Here is a 25,292-nt window from a genome sequence, read left to right as displayed (position 1 = left end):
ATGTCTCACTTAACAGTTGAAGCCTGAAGGCTTTCCCTGAGACTGAGAATGAGACCAGAATGTATAATCACCACTGTGATGATTAATCTTCATTGTCCACTTGATGGGATTTAGAATTACCATGGAAATTAACCTTTGGGCATGTCTGTGTGACATTTTATAGATTAGGGTAATTGAGATGGGAAGACCCACCCCACATATATTCCATGGGCTTGGATCCTGGACTGAATGAAAAGGAGAAAGTCAGGGCTGGGTAAGGTGGCCCAGAGACAGGCAGATCTCTGTGAGATGGAGGCCAGCCAGGTCTACATTGTGAATTCCAGGCCAGCTGTGGCTCCACAGGAGACCCTGTCTCAAAAACAAAAGACAAAAAATAAGGGTAAGACCCTTGGAAGGTTGACCAGGCTCCAGTGGATGAACCCACCCCAAAGGACATTTGGGGGCACAAGTTTGACTCTGTAGGCCTTAATGTATGTATATCTATATATCTATATATATAATAGAGTACATGAAATTGGGCAGGAGATGGGTGGTAAAGAGTATGTAGATGAGAGAGGGGATCTAAATTCCATGAAAATCACAAAAATTGTAGAAAAAAAAAAAGAGAGCCAGGGAGGAACAGCAACCTCCACCCTACAGATACAATGTGGCCACTGCCTCAGGCTTCTTAGACCATGATAGCTGATTCCTTCAAACTGTGAGTCAAAATAAACCTTTCTTCCTTAAAGTGTTTTTGGTCAGTTGTTTTTTGTTACAGCAACAAGTAAGTAGCTAACACAACTGCTTTTCAACATGGTGTGGGAGATTCTAGCCAATGTGATAAGGGACAAAAAAAAAGGCAATTTGAGGCATGGTCTACAAGGAAATCTCAAGATATATGCAAAGAAGCTGAGTTCAGCAAAGGGCAGGATGCAAGTAAAACACAAAGATTCATTGTATACTCATATATTACCAATGAACATATGACTATAAATAAGAAAATACAATATAATTCATAATCAATATACTTTATAATCAGTATGTAGACTCAATGAAACATATATAGGATTTGAAACTGCTGCTGAAAAATAGCTAAGAAAATCACTGTGCAAATACTCTGCATTCCTCCATTGGGAGAGACAATACAGTAAATGTAGCAATTCCTTATTTGGCACAGAGGTTTAATGAAATTCTTATCAAAATCTCAGCAGTATTTTTACAGACATAGATGGCATTATTCTAAAATGTATATGGCAAGGTAAATGAACTAGACAACTAAAACAATTTTGGAGAAAAAAGAATAAAGCAGAAGAATCAATCACTCTAACTGATCTCAGGACTTACTACATAGTTACTGCAATCAAGACTATTTATACTGGTGGAGGCATAGATACATGGATTAATGGAAGGAATATAGAATTCAGAATTTGTTCCATGAAGGTACAATTAACTAATTTATTTTTAGGAGGAAAGAATCTTTATTCACTGCTCATGGTAATATATATTAGTGTGTTCAGTATGGAAATCATCAGAAGGGATGATTCTTTTTTTTTAATTTGTTTTTATTGATTTTTTTTGTATTTCATGCAGAATATCTCAATCAATCTTAATCAACTTTATAACCTCTGTCCTCACTGGTACCCTCCCAATAGCCCCACCACTGGAACCCATATACTCGGTCATCTGTGTTAAGGTCCACTGTGTCAAGTCAGTGTCCTCAGACGTTCTCCAGTGCAAGTCCATCCACTGAGATCTAGTAGATCTATGTAGAGTCCCTTGTTTTAGGAAGATCAGTTCTTCCTCACCTAGCAGTAATCAGTTGCCAATATTTCTTCAGCTAAGATTGGGGGTATGCTGTTCATTTCCCCAGTACTATGCTGGGTTTTTGTCTGCCTGAGTTTGCATGGGACTTGTGTATGCTGACACCATTGGGATAGAATTGTATGAGCAGGGTCTAAGGAGCTTGTAGGACTCTGTTTCCATATGGTCATGCACCTCCTCCCTGGCTCTTAGAATCTTTCTGGCCTCTCTTCCTTGATGGTCCCTGAGCCCTGGGTGAGTGAAGTTTAATATAGGAATCCTGTTTTATAAACAAACAAGATGATTTAATAGAGACAGGATAGTGGAGGAGTTAAGGGAGTTGTCATCCCTATCTATCTGGAACTGACATGCCGATGATTTCAAACTGAAATAATTTAAGCAATTGTAATTTTAGAAAGGCTGTCTGCTTGGTATTTTCAAACTGAAATAATTTAAGGAACTGTAACTTCAGAAAGTCCATCTGCTCTGGCATTTTCCTACACACAGCAAGCCATAAAAACTCTTTAGTAAGACTTGTCCTTCTCACACTTAGAGCTAAAATTAGCCTTGATTACCAAAGATTGAGGGAGGTGGCAATAAAGCTATATAGATAAATTCTTTACTTGAACCTTGTCTTCCACTAGCCTTAGGTCCCTCTCCATTTATCACCTAATGACATACCTTGAATTGACTACCACAGTTCAGAGGTTCATTTGTCCTGTCATTCCTTCACAAATTTATGGCTCTTTATCTAAAAAGTATAATGGGCACCAGAGTTTGGTAATTTCCTGTCTTTATTTTGTTGTGATGATTACCATGTGCAGGCAAAATTAACACTACTGCTGTGCTTTTCTCTTGCTAATCAATCAGCTCCTGTATTTATTTGGTTCATAGGTAAGGCCAAATAATCCACACTCCCTAATGTGGGAGTATGCAGAGGGGATCTTTCCTTCCTTTCATTTCAAGTCTTTTCAACAAATAATATTTGAGCAATTTGATATAAGAAAAATGAATTTCAGATCTCATGCCTTCCACAATGAAAAATGAGCTTAGAATATATTTCAAATGGGGCATAGTGGAGAGCGCCGTTGTCCACCATACTCAGGAATCTGAGACAGAAAGATCTCTTGAGCTGGGACAGAAAGATCTCTTGAGTCAGCAGTTCAAAGCCAGCCTAAGTTACAGAATGAATTCCAAGCTAGTCTGGGCCATGTAGTAAGACACTGTCTTAGAAAACAAAACAAACAAACAAACCACAAACAGATCTTGAAAATAAAAAGCTTTTGCTTTGACAAAGACTAAGATGATGATAAGACAAGCTATAAACGGCGAAAAATGTTGTCAAACTACACTTCTGAGAATGGACTCATCTATAGTACATCTAAAAAATTTCTTAAAATCAACGTTACAAAAAGCAAAGAATTCAGTTTAAAATGGGTAAAAGACTTGAAGAGACAGTACAATGAAAAGGAAATACAAGTGGCAAATAAGTACAAGGAAAGATGGTTTAGATTAAGACCACCCCTCCCTATATCCATTAGAACACAATCAAATAAATAGCAACAATAACAGACCTGCTGAGGACATTGAGAGACTAGACCTCTCAGGTGTTGCTGTAGGAATGTAAGTGGTACAGCACTGTGGAAAAGGACTTGGCAGTTTCTGACAAAATAAAACAGTTTCTTCTGTTTCCTAACATCCACATTCCTTGACATTTATCCTTGAGAAATAGTTATGTCCACACAAAACTTGCATATGATTGTTTATAGCAAGTTTTCTCTAGTTAGCCAAATACTGAAAATAACCAAAATGCCCCTCAACCAATGAATTCTTAAACAAGCTGTGATAATGTGGTATACCAATTCCATGTAATACTACAGGAGCTGTCAGGGTCAGGGCTGGGTTGTGGTAGCCCTATCAAACCAGGCTCAGCTACCTGTTCCTAAGCCAATGAAACAGACAAGCAATAGGGAAAAGCAGAAGAAGGAGATTCACTCAATGAGGTCACATTGGAAAAGGAATAAAGAGATCCAGTGACCTCTCCCTGCCCTATTTCATCTTTGGGGTTCTGACATGAAGTTTTGGTTTAAATAGAGGGAGAAATCTTGCAAAACTAAGTAGCACTGGCAAAACCTATCACTGACCCATCATTGTCTTGGCTTCAGTCTGTCCTTCAAAGTGATCTGGCAAGTTGTTAGAACAGTATGAAACATAATTTCTTGAAATGACAAAATAAAACAGAAACAAAACAGATTCCTCAATATCAGAAGTTAGGGATGACATGAGGAAGGATGTGACTGTAATTAAAGAAGACAGTACATCTAGAGTTGTGATGGAGCAGTTCTGTCCTGGGAAAATGGAATTCACACATGCAACTGTAAATCCTAAAACTAAATGAAACTACGTTGCACTGATATGAAGTTTAAAATTTTATTTCTTTTTTTTCAACAAAGTCTCACTATGTAGCTCAGATAGGCCTGGAACTTGCTATGCAGCCCAGGCTGGCTTTACATGTGGTATCCTCCTGTCTCTGCCTCCTGAGTGCTGGGATTACAGGTGTGTGCTGCCTTGCTGTGTCACTGCACTATAGTTACATTAATATGAAGCCATTGGGGGAAACTGGACGAACACAGTACCTTTCTGTTCCATATTTACAACTTCCTGTGAACCTATACTTATTTCAAAGTTAAAGGTTAAAAACACCCCACAGAACTTTCTTGGAAATTATTCCTACATTATATTTTAGCTTGTTGGCATAAAATTAAATATTCACATGTTGTATGTGGATAGTATCTGTAAACTGATTAGTATCCTAATGCAAATAATTTATCTTAGAAATATTTCTGAGTAATATTACACTTGGAAATATTTGCTTGTTAGAGAGAAAAAATTATAAATCTTTTGGAATACTTTCAGTAATGTTTTCTTCTCAATGAGCAGGCCTTCCTAAGGACAGGTAAGCAACAGGAAGGAGTTTATCTCCAAGCATCCACTATGTGCAGCTCTTTCCTGAGTCCCTGGGGGAAAATCACTGGTATGGGCAAGCCTTATGTTCTTTTATGGAGTTAACTACCATTGTTGAGAAGGCCTAAATAAATTACCACAGGCTTTAAAATAAAAGACACTGTTCTTTTTTTTCATTTTTCTTCCCCTTCTTCTCTCAGGCATTTATATTTAATATGTGTTATTTTATCTCCTGTTAAGAGGAAAGGGGAGGGCCAGGCTGGGGAGCTACAATTCTGCACTCTTCCACGTGCTCATCATTTAGGACTCTGGAGAAAAGAGTGCAAGCCTTTGGCATGTCAGAGTTTCACTGCATATAAGTTTTTTAGAGTTACGGAAATAATCAGATGCTTCTAAAATGTTGAAATTAGTTTTCTTGGAGCTTTTGTTTTGCTGCACCCTCTGTAGAGGTGAAGCAAAATGAATGTTTGCTACTTGGGCGCCACACATTTGATTTGCAAGCCTTTGACAGTGATGCTTGGTTTTAAGTGTACATGAGGCTCTCTTTCGTATCTTCTGTGTTCGCTAACAGTTTCGCCACATGAATAGCCACTCCGTGGACTTGGACCACTGCTATTTTTGTTACAAGTGAGCATTGGGACCTACGGCTGATTTGATCTGATTAGGAAACTTGCGGAGGCCTTGCGCTAAGCTCGGAGCCTGAGAACTGTGCTAGAGTGTGGGATGCAGCTTGCCAGGTCGGCTTCCTTCTCAGGGTTAGGTCAGACCTCCCTCGCCCTACCCGCCCCCCCCCCCCCGCCTCCTTCTGCGCAGACTCAGCGAAGCCCCGCCCCGCCCCGCCCCTCCCTCCGCTCCGGCAGCGGATGATGGTTAAGAGCGTCTCATGGAGCCAATCAACACTCACGTGCTGGGCTCGGAGCGCGATTGGACTGGCGGAGAGCGTTGGTCGAGGGCGGGAGCAACGTGCTGGCCAATACCCGGAGGCCGTGCGGTCCCCGCCCCGTGCGCTGTCCCCCGCCTGCAGCCCGGAGGGGCCGGGAATGGCCCGAGCGGAGGCTGCTTAGACTTGCTTTGCGCTCCACCCCGCGCGCGGCTGTGTTGCAGGGCCTGGGAGGCTCGCAGCGATCCCGAGATGGCCGGGCAGACGGACAGCGCTGTGAAGTACTACACCCTGGAAGAGATTCAGAAGCACAAAGATAGCAGGAGCACCTGGGTGATTCTGCATCACAAGGTGTACGACCTCACCAAGTTTCTGGAAGAGGTGAGCTGGGCACGCGCGATCGGGTGCGGCGCGGGGATTGTGGCTAGGGCTTCGGGGTTCCCTGGCATGACCCGCCTCGCGTGGCTCGGGGTGCGTTCCCAGCGACTGCGCACCTGGGTGTGCGTAATTGTGCACACCTGGGAGAGATGCCCGCATCTGTGCATCTATATGTGCGCAATTGTATGTGTACTTTTAGGAACACTCTCCGCGACTGCACACTTGTGTGCACTTTGGGTGTGCACAGCTGAGAATATCTGAAGGAGGTAAGGCATCATCATTGTAGCGTGAGCCGGGTTTTGCGGCCAGCAGTGGAACTGGAACTGGCTTCCCATTGTTGCGCTCAAGAGTGTCCCAGAGTATGCCCCTACTTGCTAGAAGAGGGCGCAGCTAAATCCTGTTTTCTTTTCTTTTTTTTCCTCTTCCCCACTCTTTGAGTTTGTATATAAGGCTCTCCATCTAGAATAGGTCGGTCACTCGATTTCCGGAGTAGACTTACCGGTTGGAGTCCACGGGCCTCAAGAGCTGTGGGACTCTTCCCCCCAGAATGTTCGTTGGGTCGGAAGTCGGGGAGGGGACACCCCCAGGGTCACCCTGACGTGTTCACCCAGCAGAGACCGAGTGAGGACTACCTTAATGCAATGGTGTGCTCTTGCTCAGCACCCTCACTGCTGACTGGAGAAGACTTCTGTGTGTGGCTTGAGCGAGTGCAAGGGAAAGTTGCGTGATAAAATATGTCCTCGAACTTCACCCTTGAAGCTACTTTGAAAGTTGTAAAATGTCTTAATTTTAAAGGAAGACATTCCTTTGGTAAGAGTCATTGCATTAGATTGTAATTTTTGCTATGCAGTGTAAGGGGCGTTTGTAGTCACTCTTTATTCCCTCCGAATGGATTTTGTTCCTTTGGGGCAGGTTTTGAGTCATAACACCATTTCCATATCTTTCTTCCTCCTAACAAACTATGAAAAGGATTCACATGTGTTATGGGGTTTTTTGTTGTTGTTTTTTTTGTTTTTTTGTTGTTTGTTTGTTTTTGTTTTTATGGATGGGGCAAAAGTAGAGGCCCAGTCTTTGATGGATTATATTTACATCAAGGGACTTTTGATTTGTAGAGACTGTTAAATACAGAAAAAGCTTTTTAAAAGGTTGAAGTTGATGTTTCTTGGTAAGATACCTCACTGTTGAGCTGTCATTTGACTGAACACAAGATAAAAAATAGGGTTCCAGTTTAGTTGGGAGTTGTTTGCAGTGTGGAATCAGATCTGCCTCCCTTCTGCTCTGCTACAGAGCTGGTTTGCCATTACAGTTTCTCAAACAGTCCTACCCCCAAAAGCAGTCCCACGTGACTGAGTGTCCATATTGAACTCTCCCTTCATCCCCTCCCCCTGGCATATAATTTTGGAATTTTAAGATATAGTGTGTCTTTTGACTCTGTGTCTATAAAAAAACAAGAGTAGCATTTATGAAAGAATATTGGGATATTTTACAATATGAAACCATTCTAACTTGCCTCATAATGTCTTCTAAAACAAGATCTTTTGACCTTTGTTTTGTTGACATTTTCCTTAGTACCCCCTCTCCTGTGTGACAACCAACACTATCTCTAGATATTGCTAAATGTCCCATGAGACACACAGCGACCCCTGATTAAGAATCCCTGCTCTAAAAATGTGTACAATTTTTAAGGCTTAAATTTTCAGAAGAAGAAAATAAGAGATTATTAAGTTGTACCCATTACATTTTTTCCCCCTACTTCATTCTCATGAGGCAGGAAAAGGAAAGGAAGGGGTGTGCCACACAAGTTGTGTAAGCAAAACCTAAGGAACGGGAGAACAGGCTGCTCAGTTGGGAAACTAACTGGAAACAAATTCCTTTGTTCTTTCCAAGTTTTCAGTTCCCTGTCATTGAGAATGACTTGGGAAGAATGCACTTCAGATAAAATGAACAGTTAGCTAGGAAGATGATGGAGAGGGTTGAGTTTAGGAGAAGTACAATGAATGGTTGGGTCCTGTTGGCCTTAAGGGTTAGAGGGACTAAGGACCCACCACCAGCTTTTCTTGCCTCTGCTCTCTCTGTCTGCAAACATTCTTGTGTGTTGGATCATAGGAGCCTTTCCCACAACTGTGTCAGAGTTCTCGTTATATCCCAATGGTACCTGGTGATAACATTTTCTGTTGTTTGCTTTACTTTTTATGACTGCTTGCTCCACAGTGTCCTGGTTTTTGCTTTGTACCTCCAGTATGGCGTTGGCATTTGGGATCTGTCTGAGTGTACCAGGGCTCCAGGATTCTCTGCAAGTGACTGCCTGTATCCATTTGGTTTATAGCTTTCATGGTTTATAGCTTTCATATCTCATTCAGAGGTCCTCTGCAGGATACTGCCTTCTTTCAAATTTCTTCTGATTTCTATTATTTTGTTAGGTCTTCACTGTTTATCTCATGCTTGCCTATAGACAAAATGAAGCCCAGAATATCTGGTCCTCTTCCACAGTTGCCCTGTTACTTTTTTTCTTCTACATTTAAAGTCTCCAGAAATTTCACGAAGCACATGAGCTGAAAAACATTGTTTTTTCTAATTTGCACATGAACAAAGGTTGGGTGGTATATCCTTCTTACCTCCACAGTGAACTTCCTGTCATCATGGGCTGTATATCCATAAGCTCTGGATTCACCCATCCACATGCTTTCTTATGACTGTTTTCTCCATTCACAGTACCACTGTAGATTTATATGTGTGTTGGCATTTCTGTTGAGGAAGCATATGGTATCATGGTGTGATGTTGGAGAGTTCCTGCTCTGCTACCTTCTCTGTGACTAAGATTTATTATTTGTAAAATGGGAGCGTGTAGACAGATTCTTCAGGTGTCATAAGAATTAAACATAGCATTGCCAAGTCTGGCATGTGTGCATGCCTGTAATCTCAGCACTCCCAGTACTCAGGAGGCAGAGGCAGGAGAATTGCCAAGAGTTAGAGAGGCCGGTCTGGGGAACAGAGTGACATTCTTTCTCCAAAAAAAAAAAAAAAAAAGAAACCAGAAAAAAACACCCCAGAACATAAAACAATATTTGTTAAACACAAAGCTAAGATGGCAGGTGTTTTTGTTTGTTTGGAAACCACTGTCATCAGGGCCAGCATTGGACTGTGGTTTTCTTTTTGCAGTGTCATACGTACCTGAGTGCTTAAAGTGTGTTTTTAGGTAAAGTTCTAAGTCCAGAAGGTGATATTGAATAGGAGAATATTATAAAAATTACTTTTCTCATCAAGAACACAGGTAAAGGTTACTTGTTGTGCAATGTGAACTCTGCCTTCCTGAAATAAAGCCCTTCTGAAGTTCAGGGGATGGGTGGAAATCTAAGAGGGAGGGCAGGCTCATTATGAATGCCAATCTAAACAGCAGCAGGTGTTTGATTCCTATCTGATACCTGCCAACAGGATTATAAGCCTCATTGCTTATGTGCTTTAAACCATTCTTTCCAGTCTTGACCTCTATTTTTTTAGTTTATATTTATGAAATTGAGTCCTGTTATATTAGATCATATTATTAGCCAGGTTAATGGTTATAGAAATTTGAGAGATCATTATTTGAACTGAAAACAGACATATAGGGCCAGGAAAAATGTTTGTATTTTGTGTTTGTTCTGATCTGCAGGTGGGCCATCAGCCTTTATTCAGTTTTCAACAGAGCTGCAGAAAGGAAGGAAGAAAGCATGCTGAAATCACAGTCATGTTAGTTACGCTTTGCATTACAGTGGGAATTTGTAACATAGATACCACTTGAAAAATCTCATGAAGCAAGTTGTCCTCCCTCTTTCTTTGTTATTAAAATGTTCAACAGAACATTTTCTAGTGATCCCAAGATTCTGAAAGTTGAGTATTGAACATTCTTTGACAACAGTCTGCCTTGCAAAAGCTGTTTGCTTCTGATCCACTTCAGCTTTTTGGAGTCTTAATGAAAATTTGTTGTCACTATGTTTAGGCTGCCTTCTGTCCATAGATGAGTTCAGAGGCTGGGGAACTACAGACTCTCCAAGATATAGTAAGGGTGCAGGCATTGCCCTTCTTTAATTCTGGGAAGCAGAAGGATAGATGGATGTGTTTGTGCTTTGGTATAGACATGCTTGGGATAGTGCTAAATGCCCTTGCTTTTTGCAAGGAAGTTAGATGGAATTGCAACTCCCAGTGCTGTTGCCACATGTGCCTTTGATGTACATAAAATGAAAGTATTATTATTTACTGTGGTTTGATAGAAAATGTGAAGTTGGAGAAAAATATAAAGGGATCATTGGTAATGGTAGCTTAGGCATCCTGGGTAAACAGGCAACAAAACCACATCGTACACAGTCACTGGGGACTGTGCACCTGTGTATCTCTAAGTATTTGTAGTTCTTGGTGTGACCTCTTAACTACTTATAAGAAGAGATTCCAAGTGACTATTTTGTTTTCAAACAGCACAGAACAAAACAAAATGCACCAAATAACTCTTGAGGCTATTAACTTTTGCTTTTTGTTTCTCTTTAAGGTGATGGAAATTTTGTTAATAAGGAAGTGAAACAGGTTATACAGATCAGCTGGGGGTAAATCAGGGAATAAGTAATACACTAATCACTGCTTAATGTGGATGTCTATTCTAGAACTGTAAAACCATGGGAGACAACCTACAATACCTCTCTAGGATAATAGAGCCTGAATAATCCAGTCCACCTCCACTCTCATGGGAACATATTGAGCTGGGGTAGGGAAACTGGCTTAGCATTGGGAAAAATAATATGTGTGAAAACACTTGAAAAAGCACATAAAGAGAAGCATTCAAATGATTAAAGTTTGTTGTTTGTGTGGTTTTTATGGCTTGGGGGGCCTTTTAATGTACTGGGGTTCAAACTCGGGCCTAAGCAAGCATTCTGACACTGAGCTACAGTCCCAGCCTTTTGTATTTAATTTTACTTTGAGACAGTGAGTTTCACAGTGAGTTATTTCTCAGTGAGTTTCACAGACAGGCCTTGAACTTATGATCCTCTTACCTTAGCCTCCTGGGTGCTGAGGTTACCAGTGTAGGTCACCATGCCCACTTCACATGACTAAATTTTGATTAACATCTTGTGGCTGAGGTTGTGGCTTAATGGTAGAGTACTTACATAACATGTTCAAGGCTGTGGGTTTGATCACTAACATTTAAAAAAAATTTTTCTTATACATTGTTATCATTAATATTAAATTTTGTTGTGTGTTAGGTCCAATATTAATTTAGTTAGGTCCATTATTTAGTTTGTAATTAGTAATTATAATGTTCACCAGCCAAAGAAATGATTCAAAATATAAATATTCACCTGAATGTAGTTTTCCAAGAAGATGTATCATATACAATGGGAAACTATCCCTTTTCTGAAACTTTTGAATATACAACTTACTGTTCTGGAGGAAAAAAAATTCATGATCGTTGTAAAGAACTTGGTGATTTGGAAAAATGCAAAGAAGAAAACCACAGCTGCCTAGAAGTCCACTTCCTAGAACAGCCTTGCTCATAGCTGTGTTTTCCATTGGTAGACAGATGTTTCCCATGCTGTTCTGTAATGTCACCCTTTCCCCACTAAACTCCATTGAGAGTGCCATTCCACTTTAGGGTTCATAGTCCTTCCTGCTGTCTACTATATAGTAGCTCACAGCATACTAACCATACCTTCTTGGTCATTTATGTGCATAGTTTACCTGTGATTACTGTCTTAAAATAAATCTTTGTAGTGAAAGAATGTATGCTTTTAACTCTCAATTTTCATGAGTATCACTACAGTACTCTAGGATGATCAATTGTAAGGGCTTCCACCAGAGGATTTGTTTCTCTGAGTCTTATAGTAACCAAGAAATTTGCTTGTGGTATGATTTGCCCACTTATGTGTTGTTATCAGAAAAGGAAAGGAACAGAAAAATATTTGGCACTTTAAGCATGAAATTCTTTTAATAGTGCAATTTATATTGAATAATATACCTTGTCTGTCCTATGAAAATATTAACCATCAGCAGCAGCACTAGTCTGTTTCTTTGTGTAAGGGCTCAAAGCCATCTGACAAGTGGCCTGAGGGACAGCAGACTCAATGGAAATTGAAGTAGCAGAGGTTCAGTGCTATTACCTCCCTCCTAATAAAGTGCACTCTTGGTATTACCTTGGAATATAGTTTTCTTAGGAATGAACTGCTAAGTGTGTTTATGAACCGACTTCTGTGCCTGTTGCTAATATTGGAACCAGGAGAATGAGAGGAATATAGTGTGGGCCAAACTCAGTTACAGGTGACTGTACAGAACCTGGCCTTTGTGACCTCTGTTCAGTGGGGAGCTGATCTCTGCAGGGATGGACCTTACTTTATTGCATCCACAATTTATCTAGTTAGGTGCATACCAAAACAATAGTGGTAATGCTTGGGAAACTGAAAGAGGAGTGAAAAGGGAGGGAGGAGGAGGAGAAGGGAGAGGAAGAGGAAGAAGGTGGCAGTAACATCCTCCAGGTCACAGTCCACTTCGCCTGGCTTGCCTGGGATGCAGCCTGTTTGAAATTGCCAGAGGCCTCATGGTATCAGTTTTCCTGCTTGTTCCTTTTTCTGCCTCTGCACGTTGTACAGCTGTGGCTGCTATTGGCTGAGGCACAAAATATACCCCACCTTCTCCATTCTTTTAGAAGTATGAAGTAAATGCCACTCATTAATTCCCTCCTCCTCCATAAAAGTCCCCAACAAGTTAATTATAAAAGCAATGGCAGGGGACAGTTCCTGGATGTTTATTAACATTCATTATATACCAGTCTGTAATAGATAGTGCTTTTTGTGTGTTAAACTTTCTTTGTTGGGTCTGGGAAGATAGGTAAAGGGCTTGCTGCACAAGCATGAAAATCCAAGTTTGATTCCCAGGTCCCATCTAAAAAATCCAGAAGTCATGGTACATACTTGTAATCCCATGTATGCTGAGTGTTAGGGTTCCAAATAGCAGCAGCTTCCCCCCTCCCCAACAGGGACCCACAGACTTTGGAGCCCGAAAAAGGGAACTTAGCTGATAAGCACTTTGACCTTTGAGGTCAAGAAGAACAAACTCTGCTGAGAAGCAGCCTGCCTTTCCTCTGACCTCCAAAGATAAGATAAGCAGATTTCCTCTTATCTTAAGAGGGGAAAAGTAAACACTTCCAGACCCTAATCCTACCTGCTTTTCCTGCTTCCCCCTCCCTGATTTCTCCCCCAAACATTCCCCCCTTCCACACCCTAAAGCCCCCATATATAAAGTCCCAGCTCACAACCTGTGGGCGGACATCCTATCCTATCCTTCCCTTTTCCCTTCCCTTTCCCTTCCCTTCACTTCCCTTCCCTTCCCTTCCCATCCCATCTTTCCCTTCGCTGACATCTTTCCCTTCCCCGAGGGAAAGGTGCCCCGTGCGAAATAAATCTGTATCCAGCTGAGAATTCCATCTGTGCCTTGGTGCCTCCTCCATCCGCGCCACCACCCGCTTGCTCTCTCCAACATTCCTACCTATCACTGAGGAGGTGGAGACAGGAGGATTTCTGAGACTCAACCTAGCCTACTTGGTGAACTTGGGCCAGTAAAGTCACTCTGTCAAAAATTAAGTTGGGATAACATCTGAGGAAATAAGCCAAAGTTCACCTCTGACCTCCACATGTATCTGTACACATGTGCACACATATACACTGTTGCATCCACATCCACACATGCATGTACATACACGAAACAAACAAACTTCTCCTTGCATTTGCATTTTCCATCTGTAGAACAAATCTTGGGTGTCTTGGTTGCAGCACTCTCCTTTTAAAGACAAAGGACTGTGTTTAGAGAGGCTCCCAACCTGCTTGCATCACACAAGCAGGAAGGAGCACAGTCTACACTTGGATCCACTACCAAGCGTGAGGCCTGAAGTTTTAGAAGTACCCCAGGGCATGGCGTTGCCTCTATTTTTTTATTTTTATTTTTATTTTTTGGTCTTTTTGAGACAGGGTCTCCCTGTAGCCCCAGCTGTCCTGGAACTCCCTATGTAGACCAGGCTGGCCTTGAACTCACAGAGATCTGCCTGTCTCTGCCTCCTGAGTGTTGGGATTAAAGGCATGCGCCACCACGCCCGGCTGCCTCTATTTTTTTTTTAATTTAAATACTTTATTGAGAATTTCATACATGCATATAAGGTGTTTTGATCAAATCCATGCCCACTTCCTCCCCTCCAACTCCTCCCATATCTCCCATCCGTTTTTCTGATAACTTCATGTACTCTTTCTTCTTCTTTGATTGATTTATTTTTATGGGGCTTTTGGCTACTCCAACATTCCCCACTCTGAAGAGGTATCCCTAAAATCTTTTAAGGATTAAATAAAAGCTCCCAAATATTTTTGACATTTTTGGCCTTTGGCATGGAGTATGTTGCTAAGAGGCCCAAGGACATTTGGACTTTTAGCCAAGAAACTGGCTACTTTTCTTTGGGGTCTTTTTACCCTAATTGCCTAGACAATTCCTACCTCCTATTCTTATCACACCATCCTCTGAGGAGGTTACCCAGCTTGCTTATAGGGAATCGGGATGCAGACCACTCTGGCTTCTTCCATGCTGAACAAGGATGCAGGGTGAGGCAACTGGGGTACCCCTTCAGTGGGTCTATCTTTAAGACTCCCAAATTGCATAACTCTTATCTCTAGTGGGGAAAAGAAAGCCCTTGAATCATGAATAGGAGATGTGAAGGAGATGTAAAGGCAAGAGTAATTAGCATTACAAGTTCTAGACAGGGAAGTAGAAAAAAGTCAGAACAGGGCAATTTTCAAATGTTCATATGAGAGTCCATTGGGATTTCTTGATGAGAGCGTCCAAAAGCATCCCTCTATTGGGTTCCTCCTCATTTTTCTTGTCTTCCAAGGCTGGACCCCAGAGTGATGGATTCAAGATTTGCTTTCAGGCATTTTGATACCTGTGAATGGTTAGAATCAGTGTCAGTTCCCTCTCAAAGGCTTCTAGATAGGGGGAGAAAACCAATTTATCTATCATTTTAGAATAGCTGGTTGTCTCCCTTAGCTACAGGTGGGTACTACATTGCCTTTCTTTACTTTGAGGTTTTTACCTAGGGGGCAGTTCTTTGCAGAAATGGGAGAAAACAAAGAGAAACTGTGAAGAAATGCACCTTTTCTTCCTTTGTCCCTTCTCTGTGCTACCTAGAAGGGAAAACAAGCTGCCATTCTGGTCTCACACAGGAGTTGTTCACTGAGTCCTGCCCAGTTTATTCCTGGCACAGGGGATCTTCACTACTGAACCTGACTCAAGCATCTGAGACAGGGTCTGACTATGTAACCTGGCTGGCTTGGAACTCACTGAGTAGACCAGGCTGGTCCCAGACTTACACAGATCTGTCTGCTTCTGCCTCCCAAGTGCTGGGATTAAAGACATGCACCACCATGCCTGGCCCCTGAGTGGTTTTCATTAGGAGACGAGCAGTTCACATTTGTCAGGCTTGTGTGAGGAGGCACTGGGAAGCTTTGGAGAAAGCCTCTAAAGTGACTGCCCTTGGAGGGTGTGTGGTACCCAGAAACCTGGTGAGGCTGCAGCTCTGACCAGTCTTTTGGTGTGTCCAGCTTACCTCCTACCACCACTTCCTGTCTTCAGCTCCCTTCTGCCCCACAGTCCTCTTCTGTGTACTGGCCTTTGCACTTCCCCTTGCTGGACTTTATGAACAGCAGCTCTGATATCACCCTTGCATATCCAGACCCTCGCTCTAGCCTCTGTGGAGCAAGCAAGCCCTTGGTATTTGTTCAGATTGGTGGCGGCTTCTTGAACTTTCAGCTAGTTAACACCTGCCAGTATTAGACTAATGAATATACTTTATTAAAGAAAGCAAAACACCTTGTGAAAGAGCCACTCTCTGCTTAATTTCTTAAAATGGCTTCCGTTGCATTTAGAATTAAATCCTATTTCTTTGTCCTGATTGAACAAGCCTGGGATTGGGCCCTGCCTGAGTCTCACACTTCAGCTAGTAACACTATGCCAACCTATGCTTTGTTTTTCAAACCAGCTAAGCTTGTTTCTGCCAAAAACCCTTGTTCTGCTTTCCTTTCTGCCTGTTCTATGTTCCCCTGGCCACTGCCCACTCAGGTTGTAGCTCAGGTCTTGTCCAGAGAAAGAACAATTTTCTCTCTTTCTGTTTTATGTGTCTACTGACACATCAGTCAGTGGCTGAAATTTCCCTTGTTACTGTGTTCCTTGTTTTCCCTAGATAGAAGACTTCCTGTGCCTGCTCCATGCCACATGCCCTGGCACATAGTAAGTGCTCAGAGAATAATCCTTCTACAGAGGAACAAGAGAGCCCTGTGAAGGAACACAGGTGCAACTCAGTCTCTACTGCTATCACATTACATTTTTTCCCCTTTTCCCACATTAATGGCACTTGTTAGTAGTATTATAGATCTTCTTAAAGACACTTGCTGAGGATTTAGCACTCAGTACTATTGGGACTGAGTTATGAACATCTGGTTGTGACATAATCTCAGGGCAAAGAATGCAGTACTGACGCTGAGCCAGGTCCTGTGCTGCAAGACAGAGTTAAGCACATAGGGAGGTATTTTCCTGCCTCTCCTGTCAAAGCCTCCATGTATGTACTGAGTTCCACTTCCTCTTCATCACTCAGACTAGACATTTCTTTAGCCATCCTGTTTTCTGTTCCGGCACAGACAAATACCCCCCTCTGACCCTCACCCACCGGAACAGTCTCTTTAGTATTCAAGTATGCTGATTGGTTTCTGCTGTCCTCAAATGTGGACAGGGCTTCTCTGGGCAGCACTTCCCCCAGTGTTTCCTTTGTCTTTTATTCCCCCTGTAGTAGAGCTTTGAAAGAGCTGTTAGGTCTGCCATCTCCAATCCTGTCCTCCACTTTCTAGTTCATCCCTCCCATTTCTTCAAAACCCTCCAGTGTTCTAAAACTGCTCCGGCCAAGGTCTCCTGTGATGGCTGTTTGTCTCTATCTTGATGTATGAGCAGAATGTTCTGTGGATGGCCAGCACTCTGGGCAGTGCTGGTTGGCATTCTGGATGCTGTCTTCTGGCTTCTTCCTACCTCTGTGGCCTCTTCTTTGTCTTTTCCTCTTGCCTCTGACGTCAGTGCTGGGGGTCCCATGGACAAATTTCATTTTCCCTGGACCATCTTGTCCAGTGTCACGGCTTTCAGTGTGTGGATGACTTCTGGATTATTTTGTGCATGCCAAAAAGGCCTCTCTCCTGAGCCCTGGATTCTTGTATGTGGATCTATCTCATGTCTCCACTTAGTTCTCTAATAGGCCTCTCAAATTTCACATATTTAAAGCAGTGCCTGATTTTTCTGTTCCCCAAACATCCATCCTCATCCTTCTCTGTGCCAGTTAATGACAGTTGTAGCCCCCATACCTTCACTCCTTCACACTCCATATTAAATCCATCACAGAATATTCGAATTGTTGACTTCTCCCTTCATATTAAAGTTAGATTCTGACTGACTCTGCTGCTCTCACTTGGTTTGATCTGCTCTCACCTCTTGCCTTGTTTCCTATGACCCTAGAATGCTTATCACAGTAGAATCACATTTTAAAAGTAAAGTCAACTTGTAACACTATATTATGTTTAAACCCTTCATAGATGGTTGTCTACCTAATTTTAAAAACTTAGGCTGTGGGCCGGGTGTGGTGGCGCATTCCTTTAATCCCAGCACTTGGGAGGCAGAGGCAGGCAGATCTCTGTGAGTTCGAGGCCACCCTGGTATTTAAAGTGAGTTCCAGACCAGCTGGGGCTACAGGGAGACCCTGTCTCAAAAAGACCAAACAAACAAACAAACAAACAAACAACTTAGGCTGTAGCTACAGTAGTCAGGAGAGCATGGTACTGGCAGAGGGACATGAGTAGGTAGATCAGTGGAGCAGAATAGAGAATCTGGAAATAGACTCACATGGATATTTCCAGTTGATGTGTTTTTTTTTGACAAAAATTTAAAAGTAGTTGTATGGAAGAAAGACATTCTTTTCAGCAAATGATTCTGGAACAATTAGACATCACTGGCCAAAAAAATAAGCCTTGATCTAAACCCCACACCTTATATAGGAAATAGCTCAAAATGAATTGTTAAAATGTAAAACTTTTGAAGAGATGACTAGGGTTAGGTAAAGGTTCCCAGAATGCTACTGAAAGCATGACCCATTTAAGTTCTTTGCTGTGTCATTGAGTGACATCCCTCAGCCTTCCTTTTGTTTCCTATAGTGCATGTAATTTACTTATTTATTATACTATTGCTTATCTCTCTTCTACTAGAATGTGCACTCTGGATGCTGTTTTTCAGTTTTGTTAATTGACGTGGCCTAGTACCTAGAATAACGCTGCACATAGAACGAACTCAGTATGTGTGGATTGAATGAATGAAAACTTGTAAGTATAAAATAGAGAAAAGTGATCCAGGATGGCTGTTGGGTCAAGAGTGACCAATTTCTTCTCAGCTTGCTTTCTTTTCCCTTGTTCCACCTGCAGGTTTCAGCCTGATTTATTATTCTTAACACTTGTCATGAAAGGGAGCTTGATGATTTGGTATGGGGGGAAAGCAGGAAGGGCAGACCGGTACCACAGCCAGTCCTCCTCTCTTCTACCTTTAGTCTCAATGGAGGTAGTTCTAGCATCTAGCAAATGGCTCATCTGACTCCAAGTAGATTTTAGGTAGAGTAATAGTTCCTCTTAGGTCACAGTTCTCTGCCTCTAGGTCCCAGGTTTTGGTAGCTTTTTGCTTTATTTTGGGGATTTGTTTGGTATTAGATTTGGGTCTTTTTGAGACAGGGTCTCCTGTAGCCCAAGCAGCTGTCCTGGAACTCACTATGTAGACCAGGCTGGCCTTGATCTCGCAGAGATCCACCTGCCTATGCCTCCTCAGTGCTGGAATTAAACGCATATGCCACCACGCCCAGCTGCTTTGCTGATTCTTAATGAAGCTGGGCAGCCAATCAAGAGGCCTGGAGACAACCCTTGTCTGACAGCCTCTCTGTGCACAGCGCTCCTGTCTCTGGGAAGCAGACCTGGCCCTAGCCCTTCTTCCCTCTACTTCAAGGTCATCTTGTCAGAACTAGGGATTTTTGTGACCTTTAGCGATCAGAATAATAATGTCTCCAACTTGTTCACTTGCTTTGTATTCTTTAATGAGACCAGTTTAGTAATGGTAAAATTAAAAAATTCTGTTCAGGGCACACTGACCAAACATAAAATCATTGGTGGCTGATGATGCATTTTAGGCCATACAGTTCTGAGAAACAAGAGGAATTCTGCTTCTTTTCAAGAGAGAAACCCATCAGTTATCAGTTGGATAACTGCCAACTCACAGCTGACAACCACATTACTTGTGCGCCTTGCCTGTAACTGATCTTGAGGCGTGAAGTGATTGTTTTTATGATATTTTTATGAATTCTTTGAGTCTCTAGTTTAGTAGAATCATGCTTGTTGATTAAATTCCTTGAAATGTCTTGACAGTGAGGAGATTCATCTTCTGAGGTTTGGTTCTAGAATTGTCCTTTCAACAATTTACAGGGGCTCGGGTTAGGTGGGGTGAAGAAAAGAAACTACATTATTACTTGAATACCTCTTATGTACCAGACTATATCATCCAATCTTTCCAGTTTGAGGGTTTACTGTAATTTTTTTTTCGTTCTTTTTTGAGAGAAGTTCTCTCTGAACCCCAGCTGGCCTGGAACTTGCTATGTAAGATGAGGCTGGCCTCGATCTAACAGAGATTCACCTGCCTCTACCTCCCGAGTGCTAGGATTAAAGGGATGTGCCACCACACCTGGCTACTTTTATGTTTTGATAAATAATAATGGGAAATTTATTACAAACTACTGGAAAGTGATATATGCTTAATTCTCCTTCCTGAATGTCTTCTTAATACTCAAAGCAAGTAAGCAAATTATCAATCACTATATTTTTATACTTATGAAATTTGGTTAAGCTCTCAAGGGCAGCCTTGATGCAGGCAAGAGGCCACCAGAGAACATCTGGAAAGGTTAAAGGGAGGGCAGGTAGCTGCCAGATATGCAGTGCTTAGGGGACACAGATCCACCTAGACTTAGGTCTGTGGTAGCAGAACTCAGGACAGTGGCTTCCTCTAGCACACACAGAGGTATGGAACCCCATGCAATCAGACTGCCCCAGATTTTCCCTAATGAACTTTGTCACCTCAAGCCTCAGCTTCTTCATCTAAAATTGGGATGATGGTAGAAATACTAGCTCATAGGCTTGTGGTGAGGGTTGAAAGGACTAACAGTCTCAGAACACTTCCTGATATGTAGTTGGCATTTGCTAAATGTGACCCAGTGCTACTTGTCACTGTTGCTTGTACTTTGTTCCCAGCTTCTAGAGTAGAGTTGAGTGACTTTCCCTAGGGAGATGTGAACAAGTGTCTATTCACCTTATGTAAAACACTGACAATAAGCCGATGAAACTATCGTCTCCAAGTTTAGCTTGGTGAACCTTAAATTAAGGGTTCCTGTACTTACAGAAGCATGAGTGAGCACATTATTTAAAAGAGCTTGGGTGACTTGGGCAGCAGCATCCCCAAAAGCCCATCCCAGCGTGAGTGATGACTCCCACAAGCTACATCATTGGTGTTTCCTGTGCAAGTTTCAGGCAGCTAGGACTTGAAAGAGTCTCCTTTCCCCCAGCATTTGTATTTCTCTCAGGGCCTTGGGGAGGGACCTGAAAGCTTCATAAGTTTCTTTAGCCTTCTTTTTCTTTCCAAGATGGAATGTTTTATTTAATCTGGAGGAAACAACTACCTGTAAGAATGTAATGTTAGAATCCAGCTGTTACTCAGGCCACAATATCTTACACCATCTCCCTTCTCACAGATGCCCAACAGGCATCCTATTGAGACATAGTCTGAGTCTCTAGCTTCCAGGTACCAGGATTTCTCACCTGGGAAGTGAGTTTGCATCAAAGGGGGTATTTGTGGCCACAAATCCTGCTCCCTACCCACTTCCCTGCCTCTTTCCTGGGAATCAGAGCTTGGCTGGAGGTTTGTGCTGTGAAACCTTCTCCATTCTCAGAAATGTATAAGAAGAGATCCCCACTTCTGCCATATGCACCCTGATTTTATCTCTTCATAGCCTTTGCCATGCTGTTGTTCGACTGCCTGTCTGCCCATGTCATTAGTAAGCCTTTGTAGGACCCCCCAGGCTGGGGTACCCAACGTCCATGGGAGGCCGCACCCCAATAACTCAGTCCTCAGACCAGGAGATGCAAGAAGCAAGAGGATTTAATCGTTTGCGCAGACGGGCCCCTGCCTCACTCAGAGAGAGAGAGAGAGAGCAGCAGCCCCGAGCTCAGCTTATAGGTGACTTTTAAAGGCAAAAACCACAAACTACAACCGGCAGCAGTGGGAGGGGGCCGGCAGTAAGTGGCAACAGTGGGAGGGGGGAAGTTTCGGGTGATGTCTGGCTTGTGTACGGAGCATGAAAAGGTCAGCTCTTTCTCAGCAGTTAGAATTTTACATCTTCCTTTCTTGTACAGTTTCTCAGAATATTCTTCTTTGGTCTGGGGGACTTGGTTTGAATCTACTTTAACCTGGGGGGCTTTAGTTTGATTTCATCATTCCCCCCTTTTCTTATGGTAAGATTTTAATCATAAAATCTATGAGTTTTCTGGAAGCATCATAGCAGCAAGATCAGTGAGTACCAATGTGATGATGGCAACAAGGATGATCAAGGCTACAGAGATGAGGATGATAGCGACTAATTCCCAGTCGGAGTCGTCTAATTCTCAGTCGGAGTGGTTTATGTGTTCAGGACTTCGAGGGTTGTGGGCATAGTCAGGAGAACTGTGTAGGGTCCTTTGTAGTCAGGAGAACCGTGTAGGGTCCTTTCCATCGTGGTTCAAGAGTCTTGTTTTCAAGCTGGGGTTATCAAAAGAAGAGGGCAAGGGGGACAAAGTTACATTGAGAGCAGGAGGTGGCCCTCCAAAAAGAATTTTGTAGAGGGTTAGACCGTGTATAGCAGGAGTATTTCTAGCTCGAAATAAAGCTAGAGGTAGGAGCTGTACCCAGTCTTTAGTGCCAGTCTCTAAAGCTAATTTAGTTAAGGTCTCTTTAATAGTTTTATTTATTTTCTCTACCTGTCCTGAACTCTGGGGTCTGTAAGCACAATGTAATTTCTAATTAATCCCTAGTGCTTTGGCCATTCCCTGACTTACCTGGGAGACGAAGGCTGGGCCATTATCAGACCCAATTACCTTAGGCAGTCCAAATTGAGGGAAAATGTCTTCGATCAGTTTCTTCACCACCATCTGGGCTGTTTCCTTCCAGGTGGGGAAAGCTTCAACCCACTCTGAGAAAGTGTTTATGAACACTAAAAGATATTTATAACCATATTTTTTTGGGAGGACCTCAGTAAAATCTACTTCCCAGTTAGTCCCTGGTCGTGTCCCTCTTTTTCTCTTACCAGATGGGACCTTTGATCTGGTAGCATTTACCAGGGAACATGAGAGATAATCTCCCACTACCTTCTGGACCAGTTGGTTGAGGTCTGGGAAATAATAGATTTGTTCTTCTCTTTCTAGTAGTGTCTTTAGTTTTTTGTGTCTTAAATGTGTCCACTGGTGGAGTTGGGAGATTAACTTAACGGCCTCCTTTCGGGGCAGTATGATTCGATCTTGATATTTCCACATTTTAGATTCTGTGTCCAAAGTAGCATTGAGCTTCTGAACGAGTTCCAGATCTTTTTCAGTATAAGTGAAAAGAGCATCTCCCTCCTTTGTTTGTGCCTCAATTTCAGCCTCAAGGTCTGAATGGGTGTAGAAAATACAAGTGCCTTCCGCTGCCTGACGGGCAGTTTCATCTGCCATATGATTGCCCCGAGCAATCAGCCCTTGGTCTCGCTGATGTCCAGGGCAATGGATAATGCTGACCTTTCTTGGCAAGTACAAGGCTTGCAGAAGAGCCACTATTGCTTTGCCGCCATGATTCTCAAGCATGGGGGCCAGCCTGTGGCCACATTGTTCAGTCTCTTTGAGAGATAAGCCACTGTCCTTTTTCAGGGTCCCAGAGTCTGAGTAAGGACTCCTTTTGCCATCCCATTATTTTTATCTATATATAGGATGAAAGATTTTGTCAGATCTGGCAATCCTAACGTTGGAGCCGTCAGCAGCACTCTTTTTATTTTGTCAAAAGCTTCCTGGTGTTCTTCAGTCCAGACAAAAGGGGTCCCGCTCTTTGTTAAGGATATAGAGGAGCTGCTATTTCAGTGAAACCTGGTATCCATAGTCTACAAAATCCTGCGCTTCCCAAGAACTCTCTGAGTCCTCTGGCTGAGGTTGGCAGGGGGATAGAGGCTACCACCTGTTTCCTACTTTCCGTTAGCCAACATTGCCCTCCCTCCAACCTGCAGCCCAAATAGGTCACCTGCTGTAGGCAGATCTGGGCTTTCTTTGCCGAGGCCCGGTATCCAAGTTCCCCCGGTCTCAATAGGAGAGCCTCCGTACCTTGCAGCCAGCCAGCTTCTGTCTCAGCCGCTAAGAGGAGGTCATCCACATATTGAAGAAGCATAATCTGTGGGTTTCTTACCCGAAAGTCAGCCAAATCATGATGTAGAGCTTCATCAAACAGGGTAGGGGAGTTCTTGAATCCTTGGGGAAGTCACGTCCAGGTCAGTTGCCCCGATATTCCAGCTTCAGGGTCCTTCCATTCAAAAGCGAAAATGGGTTGGCTAACCGGACTCAGTCTTAGGCGGAAGAATGCATCCTTCAGGTCAAGTACAGTATACCACCTATGACTAGGAGGTAAAGAACTCAGAAGATTATAGGCATTAGGAACAGTGGGATGGATGTCTTCTGTCCTCTGATTGACTTTTCTTAAGTCTTGAACTGGTCTATAATCATCTGTCCCTGGCTTTTTTACGGGGAGCAGCGGGGCATTCCAAGGGGATTGGCAAGGGTGAAGTATGACCATTTGTAAAAGTCTTTGGATGTGAGGCTTGATTCCTTCTCGGGCCTCTTTGCTCATAGGGTATTGTTTGATTGAAACCAGAGTTGCGGATGGTTTTAGTGTAACCACTATTGGAGGCTGGTTGTGTGCTAGTCCTGGGCCTCCTGTCTCGGCCCATGCCGAGGGGATTTTACTTAGCCAATCAGATATACCAGGAGTTCTTGCTATCAGTCCCTCATATAACCGATGTTCATCTTTCAGCCGCAAGGCTAATATCTATAGTGGAGCTCTATCTTTTTTTTTTACAGTAGCTCCCTTTGTATTGAAGTGGATGTTGGCTCCCAGCTTAGAGAGTAAATCTCTCCCAAGAAGAGGGTATGGACAGTTGGGGATAAGAACGAGTGGGAGACTCGTCCTGTGCTGAGGTCCACTTTTTTTTCTGTGGTCCATCTGTATGTTTTTCCTCTGATGGCCCCTTGGACCCAGGCTGTTTTGGAACTCATAGGTCCCTCAGTTGTTGTCAGGACTGAGTGCTGAGCTCCTGTGTCTACCATGAAGGTAGTCAATTGCCCCCCTATCTTTAAAGTTACCCTGGGCTCAGGGGGGAGCTCCTGGCCCTGACTCCCCTAGTCCCCTAGAGCCAGGACTTGGGCTGTCTTCTTTTGTCTGTTCAACTTCTTTGGACAGTCTCGAGCCCAATGTCCTCTTTCTTTGCAATAGGCACACTGGTCTTTATCTACTCGAGGTCTTCTTTTGTCTCCCAGGTCCCTACCTGGCCCTGTTCCCTGGACTACTGTGGCCAAAATTTGACTTAACTCTATTTTTTTTCTTCTCTCTCTCTCTTCTCTGGCTTCCTGTTCTTTTCTGATTTTATCTTCTCTTTCTTCTAATGTCTCACGCTTATTGTAAATTTTCTCAGCTTTTCTTATTAAATCCTGTAAGGAGTACCCCTGAAGGCCTTCTAGCCGTTGAAGCTTGCCACAAATGTCAGGAGCAGATTGCCCTATGAAGGCCATAATAAGGTCTGCCTGACGCTCCTATGCTGTGGGATCAAAAGGGGTGTACATCTTATATCCCTCTATGAGGCACTCTAGAAACCCTGTGGGGGGTTTATATATTCCTTGGGTTATAGCACGTACCTTTGCCAAATTGGTTGGGCGCCTTCTGACCCCTTTGAGACCCGCTAACAGAGTCTGGCGATAAAGACGGAGACGCTTCTTACCTTCTGCCATGTTGTAGTCCCAGTTGGGATGGCTAGGGGGAAAGCTGGCATTAATGATGCCTGAGTCTGTGGTAGGGTCCCCGGTGGGGCCCGGAACCAATTTCCGGGCTGCCTCCAGGATCCTGTTTCACTCCTCAGTAG

General features: G+C 43.0%; 1 protein-coding gene across 1 annotated transcript in view; it reads left to right on the top strand.

The window, feature by feature from the left end:
* Positions 1-5,766: 5,766 nt before the first annotated feature.
* Positions 5,767-25,292, top strand: part of LOC103748116 (cytochrome b5) — a 44,035-nt gene continuing 24,509 nt past the window's right edge. The window contains exon 1 of the mRNA XM_008850667.3: positions 5,767-6,004. Coding sequence (XP_008848889.1) covers positions 5,876-6,004 — 129 coding nt within the window. The 5' untranslated portion in view covers positions 5,767-5,875. The remainder of the gene's footprint in view (positions 6,005-25,292) is intronic.

The sequence above is a fragment of the Nannospalax galili genome, unplaced genomic scaffold (assembly GCF_000622305.1).
Source record: "Nannospalax galili isolate Female #2095 unplaced genomic scaffold, S.galili_v1.0 scaffold243, whole genome shotgun sequence".
In the NCBI taxonomy this organism is placed as follows: domain Eukaryota; kingdom Metazoa; phylum Chordata; class Mammalia; order Rodentia; family Spalacidae; genus Nannospalax; species Nannospalax galili.
Note: the sequence above shows the minus strand (reverse complement) of the source record. Positions and strands in the feature narration are given on the sequence as shown.